Here is a 21,272-nt window from a genome sequence, read left to right on the forward strand (position 1 = left end):
AACAACACTGCGTCGTCAGTGTTGGTTTTGTATCAGACACTTGCAATTAACATTAGGCCATATAAAAACAACCTTAAATGGCGTTAACAAGGTCTTTGGCCGGCGAATGAGGAGCAGGGGCGCTGCACAAGATCCTGGGCCCTATGCATAGGCAGTCCTAATGGCCCTTTGGGGCCCTGGTAATCAGTACTGGTTTTTACCCCCAGTCCAACGGCCTTGATGAGGAGATTTGTGTTTTGTCCTCATCTGAGGGAAGTGCAGCGCATTATATGCTATCATCACCTTTTACAGGCTATATAACGTTTATTGTTGCTATATGGGTGCTTAGTTTTTTTTGCTGTTTAATACACTTGGCCAAAATCTCATTATATAAACGATAAAGCGCTCATGTACAGGATATTTAAAACGTACAAAAGTATATTGGCTAGATGACAAAAAACCTACTTCTCCAGTCTTAAAGCACACACAAACAATAGCCATTACAGGCATAGTGTTTGAGTAAATAAAATCATGTCTCAAACAGTTATTTGTTTACCCTTGCTTTGCAAAAAGCAGTGATCTGTCTCCTCCAGGCTGTGCGCGTGAAGTGACGAGATTTCGCGAGAGCTTGAGGATCCAATGGCGTCATAAAGTTTTACTGACAAGCTATTTTAAATACTTATCATTTCTTAAATATTTGTAAAAACCCTCAGATTTAAAATAATAATAATGAATTATAATAGAGATATGAAATGTGGAAAAATTTTCACGCCACATATCTGGCTATTTTCTGTATGCCATAAGGAAACGGCGCCCCTGGAGGAGGGGGATCCGCCAAAATAAGGATTTCGGATCCGGCTTGTTCCGGCACAAATTATGCCCTGGCCTACTTGATAACTCTGATTACACATCATTACAACAACACTTACCATTTTATTGCAGACAATGCTGTATATCGCACACCCTAGCCCTGACTTAAGTGGAAAAGTTAAATCATCCGTGGCTTGTTTGCACATGAGCAGAGGTGTTTTTTTGAGTCTAACTTGCAAATGCCAGACCACTGATTCGTCAAACCTGCTTTCCTGCAATCTATGTTCTTCTGACTATTTTGTCGTTAGTAACGAATTTACTTAGGGGATATTTATCTGAGTAAAAGTATACATTTTAATTAGGAAATGTAGTGGCGCAAAAGTAAAAGTTGCCTGAAATGTAAAAACTCAAGTAAAGTACAGATACTCCCAAAAAATATTTAAGTAGCCTTCTGTAACAAAGTGTTTTTACTTTGTTACATTACAACACTGCTATTTATTTAACATATCATACGTCCCTTGCTTAATTTTTATATAGCATATCTGTACATATACTGTTTATTTTCTTTTTGCCTAATGTGTATTGTTTTTGTATATTTAATTTTAAAATACTTGATTTTATTTTGTTATCTGTGTCTTGTCACTTGTCATCCTATCTGTGCACTGAAAGCTTCTGTCACCAAGACAAATTCCTTGTTTGTAAGTACAATAAATCTCTTTCTTTCGGATTTCTAATGGTAGCAATGCTAGTGTTCAGGATTTTTTTTTTCTCATTAATGTAATAAATGGATCAAATTGGTCTTTTTTTATTTTGAGTGTCACAGTTGTCCTATGATGGCGCTGTGGTCCACTCTCATGCTCTCTATCTCTTTCATCTCTTTCTGTTTGTCACTGCTTTTGAATAATCCCTCTCCACCAAAATGGGTGAAATTGTGCAGAACACAAGGCCTGTGCAATGATTAACCTGATGGATTGTACAACAATGAGATGAGTCATATGCTGTTGCTGATGGAAATTCTTCTACCTTTTCCATCTCCCTTAAGCCTTTAGCTCACCCCATGAAACTGACACAATACTCTGTCAAGATTTGTTGCCACAGACTGAAATCAAGGTGGGGGATATTTTCTTTTTATTGCTGTTAGAACAGATGTAGGTTGCATTAAAGTGCTTTAGGTTCTAAATAAATTTTTCTCTATGGTTTAGATACTTTGATGATTGTCAAAACCAAATCAAATTTTAGTCTTTAATCTGATTAGAGTTTATTTTTAACAACCGCAGTGAGAAAGAATCTGGTTTTGCAATATGTAACAGAGATATTAGAAGTGTTTTAAAATAGTCATTTTCAGCCTAATTTAATTTCAGATCACTTTAGTGAGAAAGTGTGTGTGTGTGTGTGTGTGTGTGTGTGTGTTTGTGTATATATTAAAAAAGAGAGAATTAAATATGACATTTTAATATATAGCATTTATGTGGCCAGTCTATATTATGAATACTTATTGTATTCAATATGATACACAGTAGAATTTCTTAGAAAAGAAAAAAATGTAAAAGAGAAAACAAGAAGAATTAGTGAGATTCAATACATTTAGAATAATTTACTGCCATTGTGTAAATAATTTGTAATCATGTAATCCATAGAAAGTAACTGTAATCTGATTAATGATCTTTTTAAAACATGTAATCTCATTACAAGTATCACATTTTTGGAATCTGATGACATAATCCGGATTACCCATCACTATATATGTGCAAAAAAAAAAAAAAAAAAACAAGTAGTGTTTTTATTGAGTCTTTATTGTTCATCTCATTGCCACAAAATAAATGTGACACCATTTTTAATATAATGATGTAACATTCCAGCAATCTATGCAATGTAGTCTTTTAGTCTGAGCTGTAATGTTTTTTTTTTTTATTCAACTCTTCATGTTTGATGTCATCCTGTGAAGTGCAAACCCAAACACTCTGCCTGAGATGTTTGATGTGCCAAATTTGAGCCCCACTGGCTCAGAAAGATTTGCTGACAGCCACCCTATTATTCCAGACATGATTCCATTCTAGATGACAAATTACAGGCCATCAAACTACATCAAAGAACACAGACTTCTACACCTTAGCAGTGAAAGTGGGTGGTTTTGTTTTTATATATTTCTGTTGCTTGAAGAAGCATCTGTAATGTGTTACATTGCTGTACACAGATGTTGCTCTGTGTATAAAAGAGCAATTAATGAAAGATGACATGCCATGTTTTTAAAGATGTCTTTCCACATCGTTTCTGAGTGTGGTCGCTTCTTGGCTCCCTCTGAAGCACTGCATTGCACTGCGTGTCTGGGCTTCGAGCAAGTGGAGGCAGCGTTCGTGGATGAGTCATGTTCTCCATTGCAATGTTGCGATCATGTCGCCTTCGGCTCATGGCCAGGGTGATCTGAGGGTCAGAGTGAGGGCTTCCCCGTTGAGTCTCCACCGGCCCCTCACTCCTCTGGTGCATCGTACCCTCTGGTGTACTGCAATGCGGATGCTGAAGCCTTGGACAGTGCGGGGCCCAGCACTTCATCCGGCCCACCAGCAGTTGACCTGATGGCAGTCACTGCATCGGGGGATGATCTAGGCTCTGGAGGTGAGGATTCACCTGCGTTGCCTCCTCCTGGGAGAGTGGTGTTGCCCGATTCAGATCCAGAGCTGACTGCTATGTTTGCCTGGGCCTCAAAGAGCGTCGAGTTGCCATGGAAGGCCCCTCCATCTCCCGAACATTCAAGGCTGGATGATTGGTTCTTGGGGGTGCTGCACACTGATCGTCGGCAGCCACCTCTGGTTCCATTTTTACCGAAAGTGCATGAGGAGCTTACTAGGTCCTGGAGGGCACCTTTTTCTGCCCGAAACAGATCTAGTGCCTCATCTGTCCTCACTACCCTCGACGGCGGTGCGGCTAAGGGGTATGTGGAGATCCACCCAGTTGAGCACTCTATTACGATGCAGCTGTGCCTGCAAAGCGCTGCCGTCTGGCGGGTAATCCGCGCCTCCCTTCCAGGGCCTGTAAGTTCTCGTCCGCTCTGACAGCCAAGGTACGAGGCTGCTGGACAGGCAGCCTCTGCACTGCACACCATGGCCCTCCTGAAGGTCTGCCAGGCCAAGGTGTTAAAGCAGTTGCATGAGGGTAGTTCTGACCTAGGTGTGATGCAGGAGCTGCACACTGCGATGGACCTTGCCCTAAGGGCTACAAAAGTCACTGTGTGGTCTCTGGGTCAGACGATGTCTGCTCTGGTGGTCCGGGAACACCAACTTTGGCTTACCCTGGCTGATATGAGGGAGTCCGACAAACACCGCTTCTTGGACTGCTCGATCTCCCAGGTTGGCCTCTTTGGCGATGCGGTGGAGAGCTTCGGCCAACCGTTCTCCAGCGCACAGAAGCAGACGGAAGCCAGGTAGGAGTCGCGTCACGCACTCATACCACACTCCGGGATGCTGTGCCTTCCGGGTTGGGTCCCTGTACTGCACCTCACTGCCCCACTGCGGGTACATCGGTGGTTTCGTTAGTTCTGCTTGTTCGATTTCTGTTGGCCTTGCTAGCACTCCCCAGACTTTCCCTGCTGGCTCACGAGAAACATCAGACTTGGCTATGCGATTCAGTCCACCAGTCCTCCCAAGTTCCGAAGCAAGCAGTCCAACTCTGTACTGGACAAAGATGCTCCAATCTTGCGAGCCGAAATCGTTGTCCTGCTGGTGGAAGACGTGATAGAGCCAGTCCCTCAAGCCGAAATGAAGTCGGGGTTTTATAATCCCTACATCATTGTACCCAAGAAAAGCGGTGGGTTACGGCCAATCCTGCGTGTTCTGTACTGGGCCCTTCACTAGCTCCCGTTCAGGATGTTAACGCAGAAACTTGTCTTTCAGTGCGTTCATCTTCGAGATTGGTTCACAGCAATTGACCTAAAGGAGGTGTACTTTCATGCCTCGATTCTCCCTTGACACAGGACATTTCTCCACTTCTTCACCAAGGTCATGGAAGCAGCCCTCGTCCAGCTGAGGGAATGAGGCATTTGCATTCTCAACTATCTTGATGACTGGCTCATTTTTGCCCAGTCCCGAGCTCAGTTATGCGAACACAGGGACGTGGTACTCAGCCACCTCTGCCTGTTGGGGCTTTGGGTCAACTGGGAAAAGAGCAATCTTGGCTGGAATCAGGGCTGCTGGGGCATATGGCATTCACTTCCACTGTCACGCTGCTCTGATTGCTTAATTTGAGACCACTTCAGCCTTGGCTTCACGGTCGAGTCCCGACATGGGCATGGCAACGCATCATGCACCGAGTCTTAGGGACCCAGTTGTGCAGCCAAAACTTCAGCCCCTGGTTGGGCCTTGCTTTTCTGCGTGCAGGGGTCCCCCTAGTGCAAGTGTCAAGGCATGTTGTTGTCTCAACAGATGCCCCTGCCATCGGCTGACTCTATGCCAATTCAGACCGAGGTTACGTGACAAGCACGTACTGGTCCGCACGGACAACACTGCGAACATTGCGTACATCAATGACCAGGGCGGTCTACGCTCCCATCACATTTTGCAACTCGCCCGCCATCTCCTCCTCTGGAGTCAGAAGCATCTGAGGTCGCTTTGTGGTGTTCACATCCCAGACGAGCTCAATCATGCAGCCGACGAGCTCTCATATCAGCCCGCCCTTCCAGGAGAATGGCAACTGCACCCCGAGATAGTTCAGCTGAACTGGAGATGCTTGGGGGATGCTCAGGTAGACCTGTTTGACTTCCATATGTAGCACTGCCCTATGGCCAGTCCATATGTGTAATTTCCACGTTACCTCCTATACAGATCCCAAATCGTCAGTCACTGACTTAACGTCTCCGTTCCCTCCTTGAGGGAACGATGGTTACCATACGTAACTGAGGCGTTTTCTGTTGTCTATACTGTACATTGTTACAATATTAATAATGAAAACACAATTGACCTGTTTTGCCCCCAAAATTTTGCTAATTTGACTGCACCTTAAAAGTATCATTCCACCACAAATAAAAACTTGCGGAAAATGTATGCACCCTCAGGTCATGCAGATGACTTTGTTTCTTAATTGGAGCAAATTTGGAGAAATGTAGTATTACATCACTTGTTCACCTATGAATTATCTGCAGTGAATGGGTGCCGTCAAAATGAGAGTCCAAACAGCTGATAACAACATCACAAAAAATCCACAGATGATCCACATGTCTCCCTATCAGTTAACATCTTGTGACGAAAAAGCTTCATATTTGTAATCAAGACATTTTTAACTTTAAAACATTGCTTCCAATGTAGTATAGATAGTGATAGTGTAGATAGTGTTCTCTATCTATAATATTGCATTCTCCAGTGGAAAAGTCATCTTGTCAGAATCAGGAGAAAAATACACATATATCAAGCACCATCTACAAGCAAAAAAAAAAAAACCCCAAAAAAAACCAAGGCATGGCATGGAATAAAATGCCTTGATGGATTTGTTTCTTATAAACAGCTTTTCACTTCACAAGAAGCTAATTGATTGTCTAGTCATGTGGATTACTTATGGATTTGTGTGATGTTTTTATCAGTTTGGACTCTCATTCTGACGACAACTTTGATATTGATTTTGTGGTTTCCAAATTACATTGTTTGATAGTTTATTGCATAAGATGTTTAGACCGTGTTATTTCAAAAGAGAAATGACTCAACTCTTGTTTACAAACCCAATTCCAAAAAAGTTGGGACACTGTACAAATTGTGAATAAAAACAGAATGCAATGATATGGAAGTTTAAAATTTCTATATTTTATTCAGAATGCAACATAGATGACATCAAATGTTTAAACTGAGAAAATTTACAATTTTAAGGGAAAAATAAGTTGATTTCAAATTTCATGGCATCAACACATCTCAAAAAAGTTGGGACAACGCCATGTTTACCACTGTGTGGCATCCCCTCTTCTTTTTATAATGTTTGGGGACTAAGGATATAAGTAGCTCAAGTTTAGGGATAGGAATATGGTCCCCATACCATCAGAGATGCAGGCTTCTGAACTGAGCACTGATAACAACTTTGGTTGTCCTTTGTGAACTTAGAATTTTGATCCGTCTGAATACTGAACAGTTTTCCATTTTGCCACATTCCATTTTAAATGAGCCTTGGTCCAGAGAAAACACCTGCACTTCTGGATCATGTTTACATATGGCTTCTTTTTTGACCTATAGAGTTTTAGCCGGCAATGGCGAATGGTAATATTGTGTTCAACGACAATGTTTTCTGGAAGTATTCCTGAGCCCATGTTGTGATTTCCATTACAGTAGCATTCCTGTATGTGATGCAGTGCCTTTCGGCCTTGACCCTTAAGCACAGAAATTGTTCCAGATTCTCTGAATCTTTGGATGATATTATGCACTGTAGATGATGATCTGGGCCGGCGCTAGCCATTTGGGTGCCCTAAGCACAAATGCTTGGTGGTGCCCCCCCCCCCCCCCCCCTCCCCAACCAACCAGTTAGTGCAAATAACAGTATAAGTGTATGAATTTTATGAAGTATAAATTTTAAAGTGCACATTTTAAACTGCAAATAACCATGCATAACTGCACAGTAGAAATTACTCAACAGAGGGACTACATCTCTACAAAGAGACCATTCTGCTATTCTATAGAACTATATTAAACATTTTCCCTACCATCAGTTGTCAGAGGCCCTACAGAGGCACATGCCTACATTTCCTAGCTGCAAAATCAGCTATCAGCAGTGTTGGGAACGTTACTTTAAAAAAGTAATTAGTTATAGTTACTCACTACTTGTTCCAAAAAGTAACTGAGTTAGTAACTGAATTACTCTATAATAAAAGTAACTCGTTACCAGGGAAAGTAACTATTTGCGTTTCTGTAAAAAAAAAAAAAAAAAAGTTTCTACATGTCAGAGAATTTGTACTTTTTTTTTTTTTTTTTTAGTTTTCACAAGTGAGTTGAAATGAGTAGAACAGACAGGTACATAACTTTCAATATTTATTGCACGTCAACAGACAGCAAGAGTTTTATCATGCACTTCAAGTATTATCTTTGTAAGAAAGGGTGTTTTTGGCCACTAGCTTTATAGATGCTTGTCACACATTACATGTACACATTACATGCACGTTCTTGCCTTTGACCACAATGAATTTGAAGTAGTGCTTATATCTTCACCTTGAAAATGCCAACTTTTCATCGGATTGCTCCTGACTCGCCATCTCGCCATCTCTGCTACGAATCTCTGTGTAGCTGTTGCGTGTGTGTGTGTGTGTGTGTGTGTGTGTGTGTGTGTGTTTGGCGCCACTGGGGCAGCCTTGTGTGCCGGCATGTGTGTAAAAACACTGGTTCTGATTGGCTACCATGAAACACATGACTCTGCCTTAGCCAATCACAACGGCTTATCTCGTCATTAACCCACCTCTTCACTCTCTGTGTGAGCCAGGGGTGCATTCGGATTGCATAGTTTATTAAATCAATGCATAGTAACGCACCGCATTTAACGTTCAGTAACGTTAACGGCGTTGTAACGACGGGAAAAGTAATTAGTTAGATTACCACGTTACTGAAAAAATAATGTCATTACCTAACGCCGTTCTTTTAAAACTAACATTTTTATTTAAAACATTGTCTTACCTGCAAGCGACGTGCGAGCATCATTCCGCTGTCTCTTCTTTTTTCTTTTTTCCGCCCCCGACTCTTGGTGCCTTTTCGAGGCCATGTCTGAGGTTGTGTGTCTGCCAAATTTGACATTGATTGAGGCATAATCGAACAGACCACTGGGAGGTGGGGAAGGGGGGGCACCAGAGGGAGACTGGCACAGAGATTCACCTTTTTCTCGACTAATTTGGTCTAGGCCTATATTAATTTTGTATTGCTTTTGTATATTAACATGCTTTTAGAAATATTTTATTTGTTATTTATACTAATAGCCTATTGTCAGTGTTGTGGGTAACGCGTTACAAAGTAACGCGTTAGAGTACTCTAATTACTTTTTTCCTGAAATTTGTAACTTAACGTGTTAGTTTCGTGCGTAAGTATTCAGTAACTTCGTTATTTTTTTTAAAAAAGTAATCCGTTATTTTAAGGAAAGGAAAATCCCGACTGCAGCCTGCTTTTTGTCAGACAGTAGTCCTAGGTCTACTGTGCCACCTGCGGATGTACAGTATCAGCGGAGCCGAAGCTCTGTGATCGTAAAGTCAATGGCTGTGATGCGTCTGTGCCCTGCGCCTGACCCTGTGTGTGTGTGTGTGTTTTTTTTGTTTTGTTTTTTGAACTCCCGGCAAGATAGCAGAGAGGACAGCGTTTGGTTTATGGAAGTACGCACATTATTTTCAATTTGTCAACGAAAAAGAAAAGAACATAACGGTAAAATGCACACTCTGCTTTGGTGAAAAGCTTCTGTCGACCGCCAAAAATTCTACCTCAAATTTAACGCTACGTTTTAATCGCTACTTTGAAGAGTAAATGTAAGAGGACTGTGTTAAAGCGAATTTAGGCTTGTGACTGTGAGTGACACTTTAATAATAATTAGTTCGGCTATTAAGCGATTTGTCATTTGCCTGTGTGGCAGTGAAGGATTTAATTCGGTTTGTTATCATTTTTGTTTGACAGGCAGCTGTTAATTTCTGTTAGATCATTGGCTGGCTGGTTGTTCATCATTTCTAAATGGATTTAAATCTGCAAGCCTGTTTAAGGTTGTGTTTACAAGTAAGCATACTTGTACTTTGATAACTGCATTATTTAAAGTTAAAGAAAAATCAGGAGTTATCTTGTGGTGCTCATAATATACAGTAGCCTAGGCTACCCGGGCTGGGTAGGTGCGAATTTTGATTAATAATATGTTCTGTGATAATAAATAAATAAAACGCCATGTGGAATAGCCGATTGCTGACTGTCTTTCCTGTTATTGTTATCCTGCAGTGTTAATTTAGTCGGATGACTGACATTATTCATTGTCGGGAGTCACAACTTCTAGGTGCATTTAAAGGGGCCGGGGGCTATGTCTGTCGTGTGTCGTGTGTGAGCCGCTGCAAACGGCTTTTAATTTTTGGTAACGCATGAGTACTCTAACGCGTTACTTTTATGAATAGGTAACGCTGTATCATAACTGATTACTTTTAATTGATGGTAACGTTGTAACCTAACTAACTACTTTCCAAAGTAACTATACCCAACACTGCCTATTGTGATGATTTTTCACGACCCATATTTTTTGGTGCTCCCCCCAAGCACTTGGTGCCCTACGCGCAGTGCGTGATGTGCATGTGCGGAGCGCCGGCCCTGATAATGATAACTTCAAACTCTTTGCAATTTTTCTTTGAGAAACTCCTTTCTGATATTGCTCCACTAATTTTATAGAATTGGTGATCCTCTGCCCATCTTGACTTCTGAGAGACATTGCCACTCTGAAAGGCTCTTTTTATACCCAATCATGTTGCCAATTTACCTTATAAGTTGCAAATTGGTCCTCCAGGTGTTCCTTATATGTACATTTAACTTTTACAGCCTCTATTGCTACCTGTCCCATCTTTTTTGGAATGTGTAGCTCTCATGAAATCCAAAATGAGCCAATATTTGGCAAGACATTTCAAAATTGATCACTTTCAACATTTGATATGTTATCTATATTCTATCGTGAATAAAATATAAGTTTATGGGATTTGTAAATTATTCCATTCCCTTTTTCCTCACAATTTGTACAGTGTCCCAACTTTTTTGGAATCTGATTTGTATATTACATTATATCTCATATAGAATATCTTGAACACTATAAGTAATTGTCCATGAACTGTATGCATTCAGTCTAATCAAGATGGGCATGTTTCAAGTAATGTTTCTCTGAGTTGTTGTTAGGGATGGCACTCACGATCGGAGGCATAATAAGACCACGGCGAGAGGAAATTCCAGTGGAAGTGAATTTATTGTGCTCATAGTGTAGATCCCACAGCAAAACAAAACAAATAAAGAAAGAAAGAAAGAAAACAACATGAACAAGTCTCTTTGTTGAATCATAGACACAACAACAAAAGGTACCTTAACACGAGCTTCTATTCCTTGTTCCCTTAACACCAAACAACCTGACCCTGATCCATGGCAAGTGATGAGCCACAGGTACAACTCTGGCAGCCTTTTTATAGTCTTTTATAGTCTTTATAGACTTTTTTTATACTTTTTTTTTTTTGCTGCAATTTAGATATCTTGACTTAACATTCTGAATACTTTTGTAAATAATAGCGTACTGTAAATGCTCGACATTAACATAAAATGTCTATGTCAAAATCAATTTTCTATGTATAAATAGTATAATAATTTCGTAATTCAAAATAAAATATGAATGAATCCATCTCTGCTAATCCCAGGTTGCTATGGTCACGCAGGTTTGTTTACGCATTAAACTCGTGGCCACAAGAAAAACATGTCGTTCCCTCAACATAAGAAGTCGTGGCCACGAGAAATGGATGTTGTTCCCTCAACATAGCATCTCGAGGCCACGACATATTATCACGTTATTATGAGTTAATGAGAACCCACGAGTTATTATGTCATGGCCATGACAAAACTAAGTAAACCGAACACCGTAAATTTGACCTCCTGAGGGTTTAGGCTACTCGTTTAACTAAGCATTTGTAAAAAAAAATAATAATAATTAAAAAAATTAATAACAACAATAATAATAAAAAATAAACAGGCTCAATGCAGAAAAGCTCAATGAGGCCATGTTTTCTGTTCTTCTTTCCCCTCTCACAGAAGTCGTCAGTGATAGTGACCAGTTTGATCGTGGTGGTGTCTCGGTTTTTGGTGGTGATTAATTTCTCAGAGAAACCCTACTTCCTGCTGCACCCTGTATTTGGCCAGTGCTTCAGTAGGAACTGGATGTTCTCTCACTCGCCGCACAAAGCCTTCAAACCCCACCGTGGCTACCTCAGCATCCCCAACCAGGAGGTGAGACTAGAACACAATTAAAACATTCAGTGGCTCGTATGAGCTGCATTATATTTAAAAAGATACAAACAGGTGGATTTTCAGTCAAAGAGAAAAATGTGATTTCACAATCAATTGAACAATCACTGTGGATGTGAATTCATTGAAAAGCATGTTTTCAGTCATTTTTTTCTCCAGTAAATATTTCATATTTGTCACATTATCAGTATCAGTTTTATGCAGTCAAAGGTGTGTGTAATAATGTTTTACACTGCTGAATTGCTTCCTGTTTTTCAGTTTTTCCTTAAGCAATGGAATCTGGAAAGTTTAATTTAATTAAGTTGCATGTATGTTTTTTTTAGTTGGAAGGTTTACTTGCTATCACATTTTTATAAATAATATTGTAGTACACCCCTTACGAAAGGAAAATATATTTACCAATATATTTCTTAAAATATATTGTGATATATTGTAATATATTATTTTCCCTTTTTATTTTCTAATATTTTATATATTTGAATACATTTAATAATACATTGATGATACATATATTATATAATATATTGCAAAATATAAAATTGATTGCCGCTTTCAATATATTGCAATATATTGGAAAAAATAAATATATATAAGAATATATGCCTAATATATTACATGATTTTCCAATATACTACAATATATTTTTGTTTCATAATGGACCACATAATTTATTTGCACCAAAGGTCCAGTTCTTCTATGGCCACTCATATCATTCTGAATATACTTTGTAAGGTTTGCAGGTTATGACTTTCTCACACAAGAGTTTTATATGTAGTGATCAAAGTACTCAGTAAGCATTTTTCCACTTAAAAAGAGTTTTCAGAAAATAAATAAATAATAAAAACTCTTTTTTTTTTCTTTCTGGGTGCTAATGAGTTTGTTGTTAAGGCTGAATTCTACAAGCATAAATATGTATGAGTATATTAACAATAGTTGTAGCCTATTTTGCCTCAAGATGTTGTCAAGGATGTGTGGATGATGAAAGAAGCTGCAGTCCAAATGTTTAAGTGAAGTTTTTGCAAGTCTTTTCTCTCATATTCAAGGTCATTGGAGCGTTTTCCCTTCACACAGATGAGGCTTTGAATCTTAACTGCCAGGTTCATGTTGCTTTAATGGTTCAGGTGATTTATTGCCTCAATTAGTGCAGAGAGGTTTGCGTGTTCTCTTACTAACAATGGAACAATGAAAAATTACTAAAGAAATTAAAGAGAAAAATTTATTGGATTTATTGATTCAATCTGATCTCTTAGAAGCATTCAACTTTTTAAATGCAATTTAGTATGGTTGAGATGGGTCAGGAAGGTTAGACTAATTTTGCTGTTTGTGCTTTCATCCTGCTTTATGCACAAATACAGGGGAAGAGACAATCCTAATACTGAAGCTACTATATGTTGAATACCTTTGTCAAGGTTAAAAGTGCAGTCATGTCTGAACAAAAGATCTGTTAGTTGCTGGGCAGCCTCTCTAACCTCCAAATAATTGAGTCTTTTAAAGTCACAAAAGTCTCCTGACCAAAAACTATTTGTTTTAGACCATATAAATCCAGAATGGAAGAATTAATAATAACTAAAGCTTCTCAGAATCTACACCCCTGTAATTCCACAGTAAACACCTCTGACTTTGCAGATTGCCAGAAGGCAATTTTGAAATGCCTCAGTAAATCAAATCTTAGTGAAACAGGCTTTATTATAGATTAGTTTTTTAAAGCCTTGACTGCACTAAATAAAACTTACCTTTTCTTCTCATTGAAATGTACCCTTTCTTTTCATCTTTACTCCTCTTTGAAATCATTTTGAAAACTATTAAACCCTGACAGTCTTTAAAATGTTTTTTTTTTTTTTTTTTTTTTTTTATAGTTAGCTTACATTTTTTACTACTGTAGCTCACCTGTATTTTTTTTTTTTGTTTGTTTTATACTCACATATATAACTTAGAAACATGTTCTTGTCTGAAATGATGAAGTGTGGGTGTTGTTGTTAGGGGCCTCACATTCACAGTAGAGCAGGCTGACCTGTCAGATCAGTGTCTCTGTCTGTCAGTTCATAGCAAGATGAATGTCTCTTTCTGAATCTTTCTGCTGATGTTTTTGTCAGCAGTTTGCTCTGAACTTCTGCCATACACTAAGATTGGGTGGGTAAATCAGGTTACCATTTCTGACTTTGTTCAATGAAACCAAGGCAGGTAAAAAAGCAACACTGCCAAATACTGTAAATACGTCATAGAAGTAGTCAAATAGTCAAGTGCAAAAACTGCAAGTGTGGGTATTTTGACAAGGCTTGTCTCAAATTTATATAAATAAATATCATTACATTTAGTTGACATTATTTATTTAGCTCTTCTACATTAAATTCCTTGAGTTAACATAATTAGTTTCAAATAATAAAACTAGTAAGCTGATAAAAACATACTTCAAGTCAACAATGAACCAAGAGAGGCAGTTAACACTAATTTTAACTGAACATAACATTTCAGTTAAAATTAGTGTTAACTGCCTCTCTTGGTTCAAGAGAGGCCTCTCTTGGTTCATGGTTCTGCCTCTCTTGGTTCATGGTTCATTTATTATTTGAAACTAATTATGTGACAGCCTTTGCTGTAACTAAGGGTTGTAAGGTGAAAACCATTTTTAAGGTGACTACCATTACTGTAAATATGAAGATTGTACTGTATCTTCAAGATTGTATTTGTACAGTATTGTATCTTCTACCATAAAGATGAAAATGTATATTTTGTTAAAGAATAAGCACTTTGTTAACTTTTTGTGTGTTGTATATGTATGTATATTAGGGGTGTAACGATACGCGTATTCGTATTGAACCGTTCGGTACGAGGCTTTCGGTTCGGTACGCGGTACGCATTATGTACCGAACGGTTCGTTGGACTAATTAATTAAATTTGGAAAATAAAAAAGGTGTGTGAAATATAATGTTATGCGTTCAACAAGGTAGCCCAATAACCCAAACGACGTAACAGGCAACGCCCCTGACACTCCCGAAGAAAAAAAAAAAACACACTTATATGTTTATGTTAGGCTACTCAGTCAGGCGCTCGCTCACTCAGTACGCGCTGAAGGCTCGGTACCACGGAGCCCCGCACGTCACCTGTAGGAGAGAAAAAAAATCAATCCGTGGCGACGGTTTTGCAATCCGTCCCCTCAGTTTATAAACCATCCTCATGAATTAATAAACTGTTCACTCGGTTTAACAAATCGTACCCACGGATTAACAAACCGTGCCCACGAATTCCCAATGCGTGCGCTCAGATTGTGTAAACCGTACCCTCGGTTTTTGAATCCGTACCCACGAATTCATAATCCGTGCGCACGCTTTCGCAATCCGTTCCCTCGGATTTGAAAACTGACACGCATTTTACACTTAACAGTGAAACATGCATCTAACTCCGGCAGGTGGGGTGAGGTGGGTGGAGCTTAGTATAATAAAATCACAAAAATAAGTCTTCATGTTAAGAAAGAATTGTACACAAGCATTTCCAAAACTGTCAAAGGTTATTTAAAAATAAAGCAATTCACAAATTATTTTATGACAAACATTTTTACTGTCTTGTACTCATTTATTTAGCCTACAAATTAAAATTATAAAAAATAACTTTATTTTTATTTGTATCATTATTATATATTATTAAACAGGTTATGCATAAGAATCTTTTATCCAAAATAACTTACAAAAGAGGAAAAAATTACTCCAGAGTCAGTCACAATGCCAGGTTTATTGCACAATAATAATCAAGTGCTATTATAGATTATCAGCAATTGAACAAGATTTTAATGCGCATCTTTCTTATTAAATCTTTGTATTCCACCTCGTACTACACTTGATAGAGAATCACTTAAGGCACTTTGCTGTAAACCTATTCCACATAATAATATTCAATAAAACTGTATGTTAACACGTAGGAGTTTGCTGCATGAATCCGTGAGTACGGTTTACAAATCCGAGGGAACGGATTGCGAAAGCGTGCGCACGGATTATGAATTCGTGAGTACGGATTCAAAAACCGAGGGTACGGTTTACAAAATCTGAGTGCACGGATTGGAAATTCGTGGGCACGATTTGTTAAATCGAGTGAACAGTTTATGAATTCGTGAGTACGGTTTATAAACTGAGGGGACGGATTGCAAAACCGTCGCCACGGATTGCTTTTTTTTCTCCTACAGGTGACGTCCCGGGCTCCGTATACGGACATCACCGCAGCGAATGGTGCATTTACGTTATAGCCGCGGATATGAGACCTTACTCTGTAGTGGAAAACGCAGGTTTTAAGAACATGCTTAATGTAATTGAGCCCCATTACAATATTCCTTCACGAGCCCATTTCAGACAGACCGTAATTCCTGCTTTGTTCCAAAAAACATAAGCCCAAATAGAGAACCAACTGAGTAAAAACACACTCAATATAAAGAGTTATAGAGTTCAATATAAAAAGAGTTACATCTTTGTATTTGTTCATAACTACTACAACAATATTACATTTAATTTGTAAAAAAAATTTATAAGGAGCTATTTTTGTTTTATACAGTATGCTGCTAAGAAAACACCATAGAAGATGGGTAAAGAATAGCTCCATCATTGTTCAATGTAAAAAAACAAAAACAAAAAAAAAACACATAATTTGTTAGTTTTAATAAATAAAACATTTAAATAAAAATCAAGGAAATTTATCTGCCAATTTTTTCTTTTTGCTGTATCTAAAACGTACCGAACCGTACCGAACCGAACCGTGACATCAGTGTATCGAACCGAACCGAACCGTGAATTTTGTGAACCGTTACACCCCTAATGTATATATATATATATATATATATATATATATATATATATATATATATAGGAAACAAAGATATTAAAAAAAAAATAATCGGTAACACTTTATTTTGATAGTCCACTTTAGACATTCTACTAGCAGTAAGTAACTTTGCAACTACATGTCAACTAGCAGTTAGTAGAGTATTAGTAGACTGTCTGCTTAATATCTTCTAACACTTTCTTTGTCAACTTATTGTCAACTTATACTAAGCCTAAACCTACCCCAACACTAACCCTAAATCTACCCTAACAGTCTACTCCGAGAGTTAGTAGACATGTAGTTGCAAATTACTGAGGTTTAGCTGATATGTAGTTGACATGTAGCTACAAAGTTACTTATTGTCAGTAGAATGTCTAAAGTGGACATTTTACTGAATCTTTGAAGGGAAGGAACCGAAGAGCTGGATGGAACCAGCGATGGTGATCTGGATCATCCTGAATCATCCTGGATGACCAAAAACAAAGATGATAATCCAAAGCACATTAAACGTTAAAGCTTTACAAGGTAAAGACAATACCTGTCAAAGAACTGAAGAAACTGAGGGCATATACACAGGCTAATGAGAGCTAAACAAGACACAGGTGTACAACATTAAGAGATGTGAACTATAAGGGCTTAAAACAATGTAAATGTTTTTTTTTTTACTATTTACTTTTTGTACTAGACTAGCAAGGACAATGAGGGGCTTTCCAGAGGTATGTGTAGCATTACACGACATACAGTTTTGTGGGTCTGGTTTAAATACTGATTGAGTGATTAAATGAGACATGATAGATTTCAGTAAGTTCAACATATCTTCTGATATTATTCTGATATATATTTGCTAATAGTCGAAACTTGGATTCAGGAGGAACAATGCTGTTTTCGTCTCGTCGTGGAACACTGGACGAGCTTTATACCCTCACCGGGGTCCTGGAGGGTTCATGGGAGGTTGCCCAACCAATCCACATGTGTTTTGTGGATTTGGATAAGGCATTCGAATATGGGCTGTCCGGTCCCTGTATGAGTGAAGCAGGAGCTTGTTTTGCATTGCCGGCAGTAAGTCAGACTTGTTCCCGGTACATGTTGGACTCCGGCAGGGCTTCCCTTTATCACCGGTCCTGTTCATTATTTTAATGGACAGTATTTCTAGGCGCAGCCAGGGGCTGGAGGGTGACCGTTCAGGGGACAGCATGATTTCTTTGCTGCTGTTTGCAGAAGATGTTGTCGTGTTGGCTTCATCAGGCCAGGACCTTCAGCATGTGCTGGGACGGTTTGCAGCCGAGTGTTAAGTGGCTGGGATGAGAATCAGCACTTCCAAATCCGGGGCCATGGTTCTCAGCCAGAAAAGGGTGACATATCCCCTTCAGGTTGGTGGAGAGCTCCTGCCTCAGGTGGAGGAGTTCAAGTATCTTGGGGTCTTGTTCACGAGTGAGGAAAGGATTGAGGGGGAGATTGACAGGTGGATAGATGCAGCTTCTGCAGAGATGAGATCGATGTACCTGTCTGTCGTGGTAAAGAAGGAGCTGCGCTGCAAGGCGAAGCTCTTGATTTACCGGTAGGCCTACATTCCTACTCTCACCTATGCTGTGGGTCATGACCGAAAGGACAAGATCCCGGAGACAGGGGGCTGAAATTAGCTTTCTCTGTAGGGTGGCTGTGCGCTTCCTTTGAGATAGGGTAAGGAGCTCAGCCACTGGGGAAGAGCTCAGAGTAGAGCCGCTGCTCCTCCACATTGAGAGGAGAAAATAATATTGTACCTGTTGTAGTTAATCCAAGTTGTATGCACAAAAATAGACACTGGCACAATCAAAAAATGCAATTGGACAAGCGCTAACTAAACTATGTCAATGATTTTGGCCCTCCAAAAGTGTTTAGTAAAAGTACATTTTCAGTAGCTTATAAACATAAATCCAATAACAAAAAATACAATATATCAAAAAGCAAACAAATCTAGCTGTCTAAGACTAAAAATAGTTTTTTTCTCTCTAAACTTTATTGGTATCCATCTACATCCAAAGAAATAAAGCACAGTTGTTTACATGCTTGTGCTGTGCTGTTGTAGTTTGACAAAGTGAAGTCGTATTCTTCTTGTTTTTCTCATCTCAGTTTTAATGAAAAAATGTTGTCTTATTTTCTCTGGGCTGTTGGACTAATGTGGTGTATCATTCATTTTCTTACACAATAGCAGTGCCATGAACATTGCCGTATTCTAACATCCAAACTGTCTGCACAGCTTCCCAGAGCCCAACTAGGCCTATATCAGTTTGCATTTCATTGCTTTTCTAGCCCTTAGAAACGCATGAATCACAAGTAACTGATCTGGCTCAACAGGGACCCAGTCCACAATGGCCCATCAACCACATAAACAACACAATCAGTGTTCTAAAAGCAACCCAGACTTCAGAGCGTCTTATAAAGCCGCAGGGGAGTGAGCGAAGAATTTTAGCTCTTAGAAAAATGTTCAACATCAATATATCTCTTTCCTAGGGCTGTAGTACTCGAGTCCGGTCTTGGACTCGAGTCCGGACTCGAGACATTTTTCTGTCATCTCGGACTTGTCTCGGACTCGTTGAATTTGCACTCGGACTTGTCTTGGACTTGGCCATTGGACTCGCCAAGTCTTCTAGTTGGTCTTGACCGAGTCCAGCAAAAAAATAAAATAAAAAAATTCTCCTTCAATACAAAACCACATTTGCATGATGTCGCGACTGAAAACGTGTGGAAAACGCTAGGAGCGCCGCTCTCCTTATTTCCAAAGCACTCTGTAATCTGCGCTCGCGCTCCAGTGGCGTCTGCTGTTGCTGGGCAACCATGACCCGCTCTTCATGATGACGCAGAAGTTTCAGCAAAGAATAAATGGATTTCCAGCACTAAACATCTCTTGTAGTAGCTCTGCTAATAGATTCATTTACAAAATGGCTATCCTTGTACAACTATGATCATCTGTTTCTCCATCTTGCCTTAGCTTTCAGTATTGTTCCGGGAAAGGATGTGCATGACCAGTGGTGCACTTACTGCGACAGGAAAAGTTTAGATGTTTCTAATTTAATTTTCTACCTGTTAGATTGTGTTTTATTTACGTCTACACCTAGATGGCCTTTTTTTTTTTATCAATAAACGCATATTAATGTATAGCCTTATGCAACAATTACATATGTAAATTTTAAAAACTTTATATATGACATTACATATTTACATTTTCATGTAACAGCCAGTATTTGTATCTGTAACAATCACAAAATTTTTCCTATCTGCATTCGGATACAACATCGTACAGTTACTTGATAAGACTGTTATGACTTTTTATATATTTTTTCGTAGTTATCACTGAACAAGTATGTCGTGTTAAACTGAAATAATTATTAATTTCTAAAATAATATTTATCATGCAAGCAGAGAGATGTCATGACAAACGTTTAGTAATCATTTGAACACGACTGAATCCATTCAATGCACACATTCTCATTACGCAGAACACTTTGAGCGAGTCTTAATGTTAATGAACTTCACTAAACAGATGTGTGTGTTCCGCGCAAACCAGCAAAAGGTAAATATGCAAACATGTAGGACAAGTAGACAATGTATCCGTATCGAAGCTGATTATTAGCCTACTCTTGAGAGAGAACTGATTTGGTTTTTGAGAGACTGAGACGCGCAGCGCGGCTGTTTGATTGGTGAGCGCGCTGTGCTTATTCCATTCATTCGTATCATGGTAGCCTAAGCTTTCAATATTTGCCTTTTAAATATATACAAATAATAAAACGTGTAGCTATGGCCTAAGCTTTAAATATTTGCTTTTTAAATATATACAAATACAATAACATGTATGATGTATTATTATAGGTAAAATTACTCTTGCAACGCTCTGATTTCTGAGAGATAAACAGAGAGGCGACAACAATGCGGTGTTTGATTTGCTCTCTTTTCACTCATAAAGTTTACATTCATTCACTTCTGGCGCTGATCCCCCTGGCTCACCTGTTATCTAGCAAACACCAGACTCTGTCAGCTTTAGCCGAGTATTCAGGCAGAATTATTCCTTGAGCGTTATTCGTTTTTTAAGCCATTATCCGTGCCATTCCGAATAAGGTTTTCGGCTTCAGGCACAACCCTAATTATTACATGACATATTTTATTTTTACATGCAACATAGATAAGGTCATATAGTTACAGCTCCACGCAATATTGTAATTCTAAAATTCACGTCGTACTTGCAAACACTTTGTATGCATTATGTTTAATGCATGCTGGAGTAGTCGATTGTTTCCAACAGCGCCGAGTAGTCTATGCAAGCCCTAGTACAGTATGACAAAAATATTGCTGTATTTATGTGCGCATGCCCAGTAGAGCCAAACGTATCCATTCTAGCCTTGCTGCGCGCATTTGTCATATCCCGAGCTTTGCGTGTGTCTGTGCACTGTGCCAATTAGGCATAGTCATATAAATTTTTGACCACAGATATAATGTCAACAAAAAATAAAGTACATAAAAATTATTTGACCTTACAGTTCCAAACTTTGTTTGTTTATCCAAGTTTAGCTCCCAGGGTCGGACTGGGGGTAAAACCAGTACTCATTAGCAAGGCCCCAAAGGAAGAGAGGGCCCTTGAAAAGTATGAATCTGAAATATATATTTTTTACCTGGATATTTTCATGGGTGGGGGCCATGGGGGCCAATCAGGACTGCCTATGCATAGGGCCCGGGATCTTGTTTAACGCCCCTGTT

At 39.1% G+C, this 21,272-nt stretch overlaps 1 protein-coding gene across 1 annotated transcript in view; it reads left to right on the forward strand.

The window, feature by feature from the left end:
• Positions 1 to 10,874: 10,874 nt before the first annotated feature.
• LOC113040353 (alpha-N-acetylgalactosaminide alpha-2,6-sialyltransferase 3-like) overlaps positions 10,875 to 21,272 on the forward strand; it is a 68,055-nt gene continuing 57,657 nt past the window's right edge. Inside the window, exons 1-2 of the mRNA XM_026198712.1 lie at positions 10,875 to 10,895; positions 11,532 to 11,726. Of these exons, the coding sequence (XP_026054497.1) occupies positions 10,875 to 10,895; positions 11,532 to 11,726 (216 nt within the window). The remainder of the gene's footprint in view (positions 10,896 to 11,531; positions 11,727 to 21,272) is intronic.

This window comes from Carassius auratus, chromosome 2, assembly GCF_003368295.1.
Source record: "Carassius auratus strain Wakin chromosome 2, ASM336829v1, whole genome shotgun sequence".
NCBI classification, from domain to species: domain Eukaryota; kingdom Metazoa; phylum Chordata; class Actinopteri; order Cypriniformes; family Cyprinidae; genus Carassius; species Carassius auratus.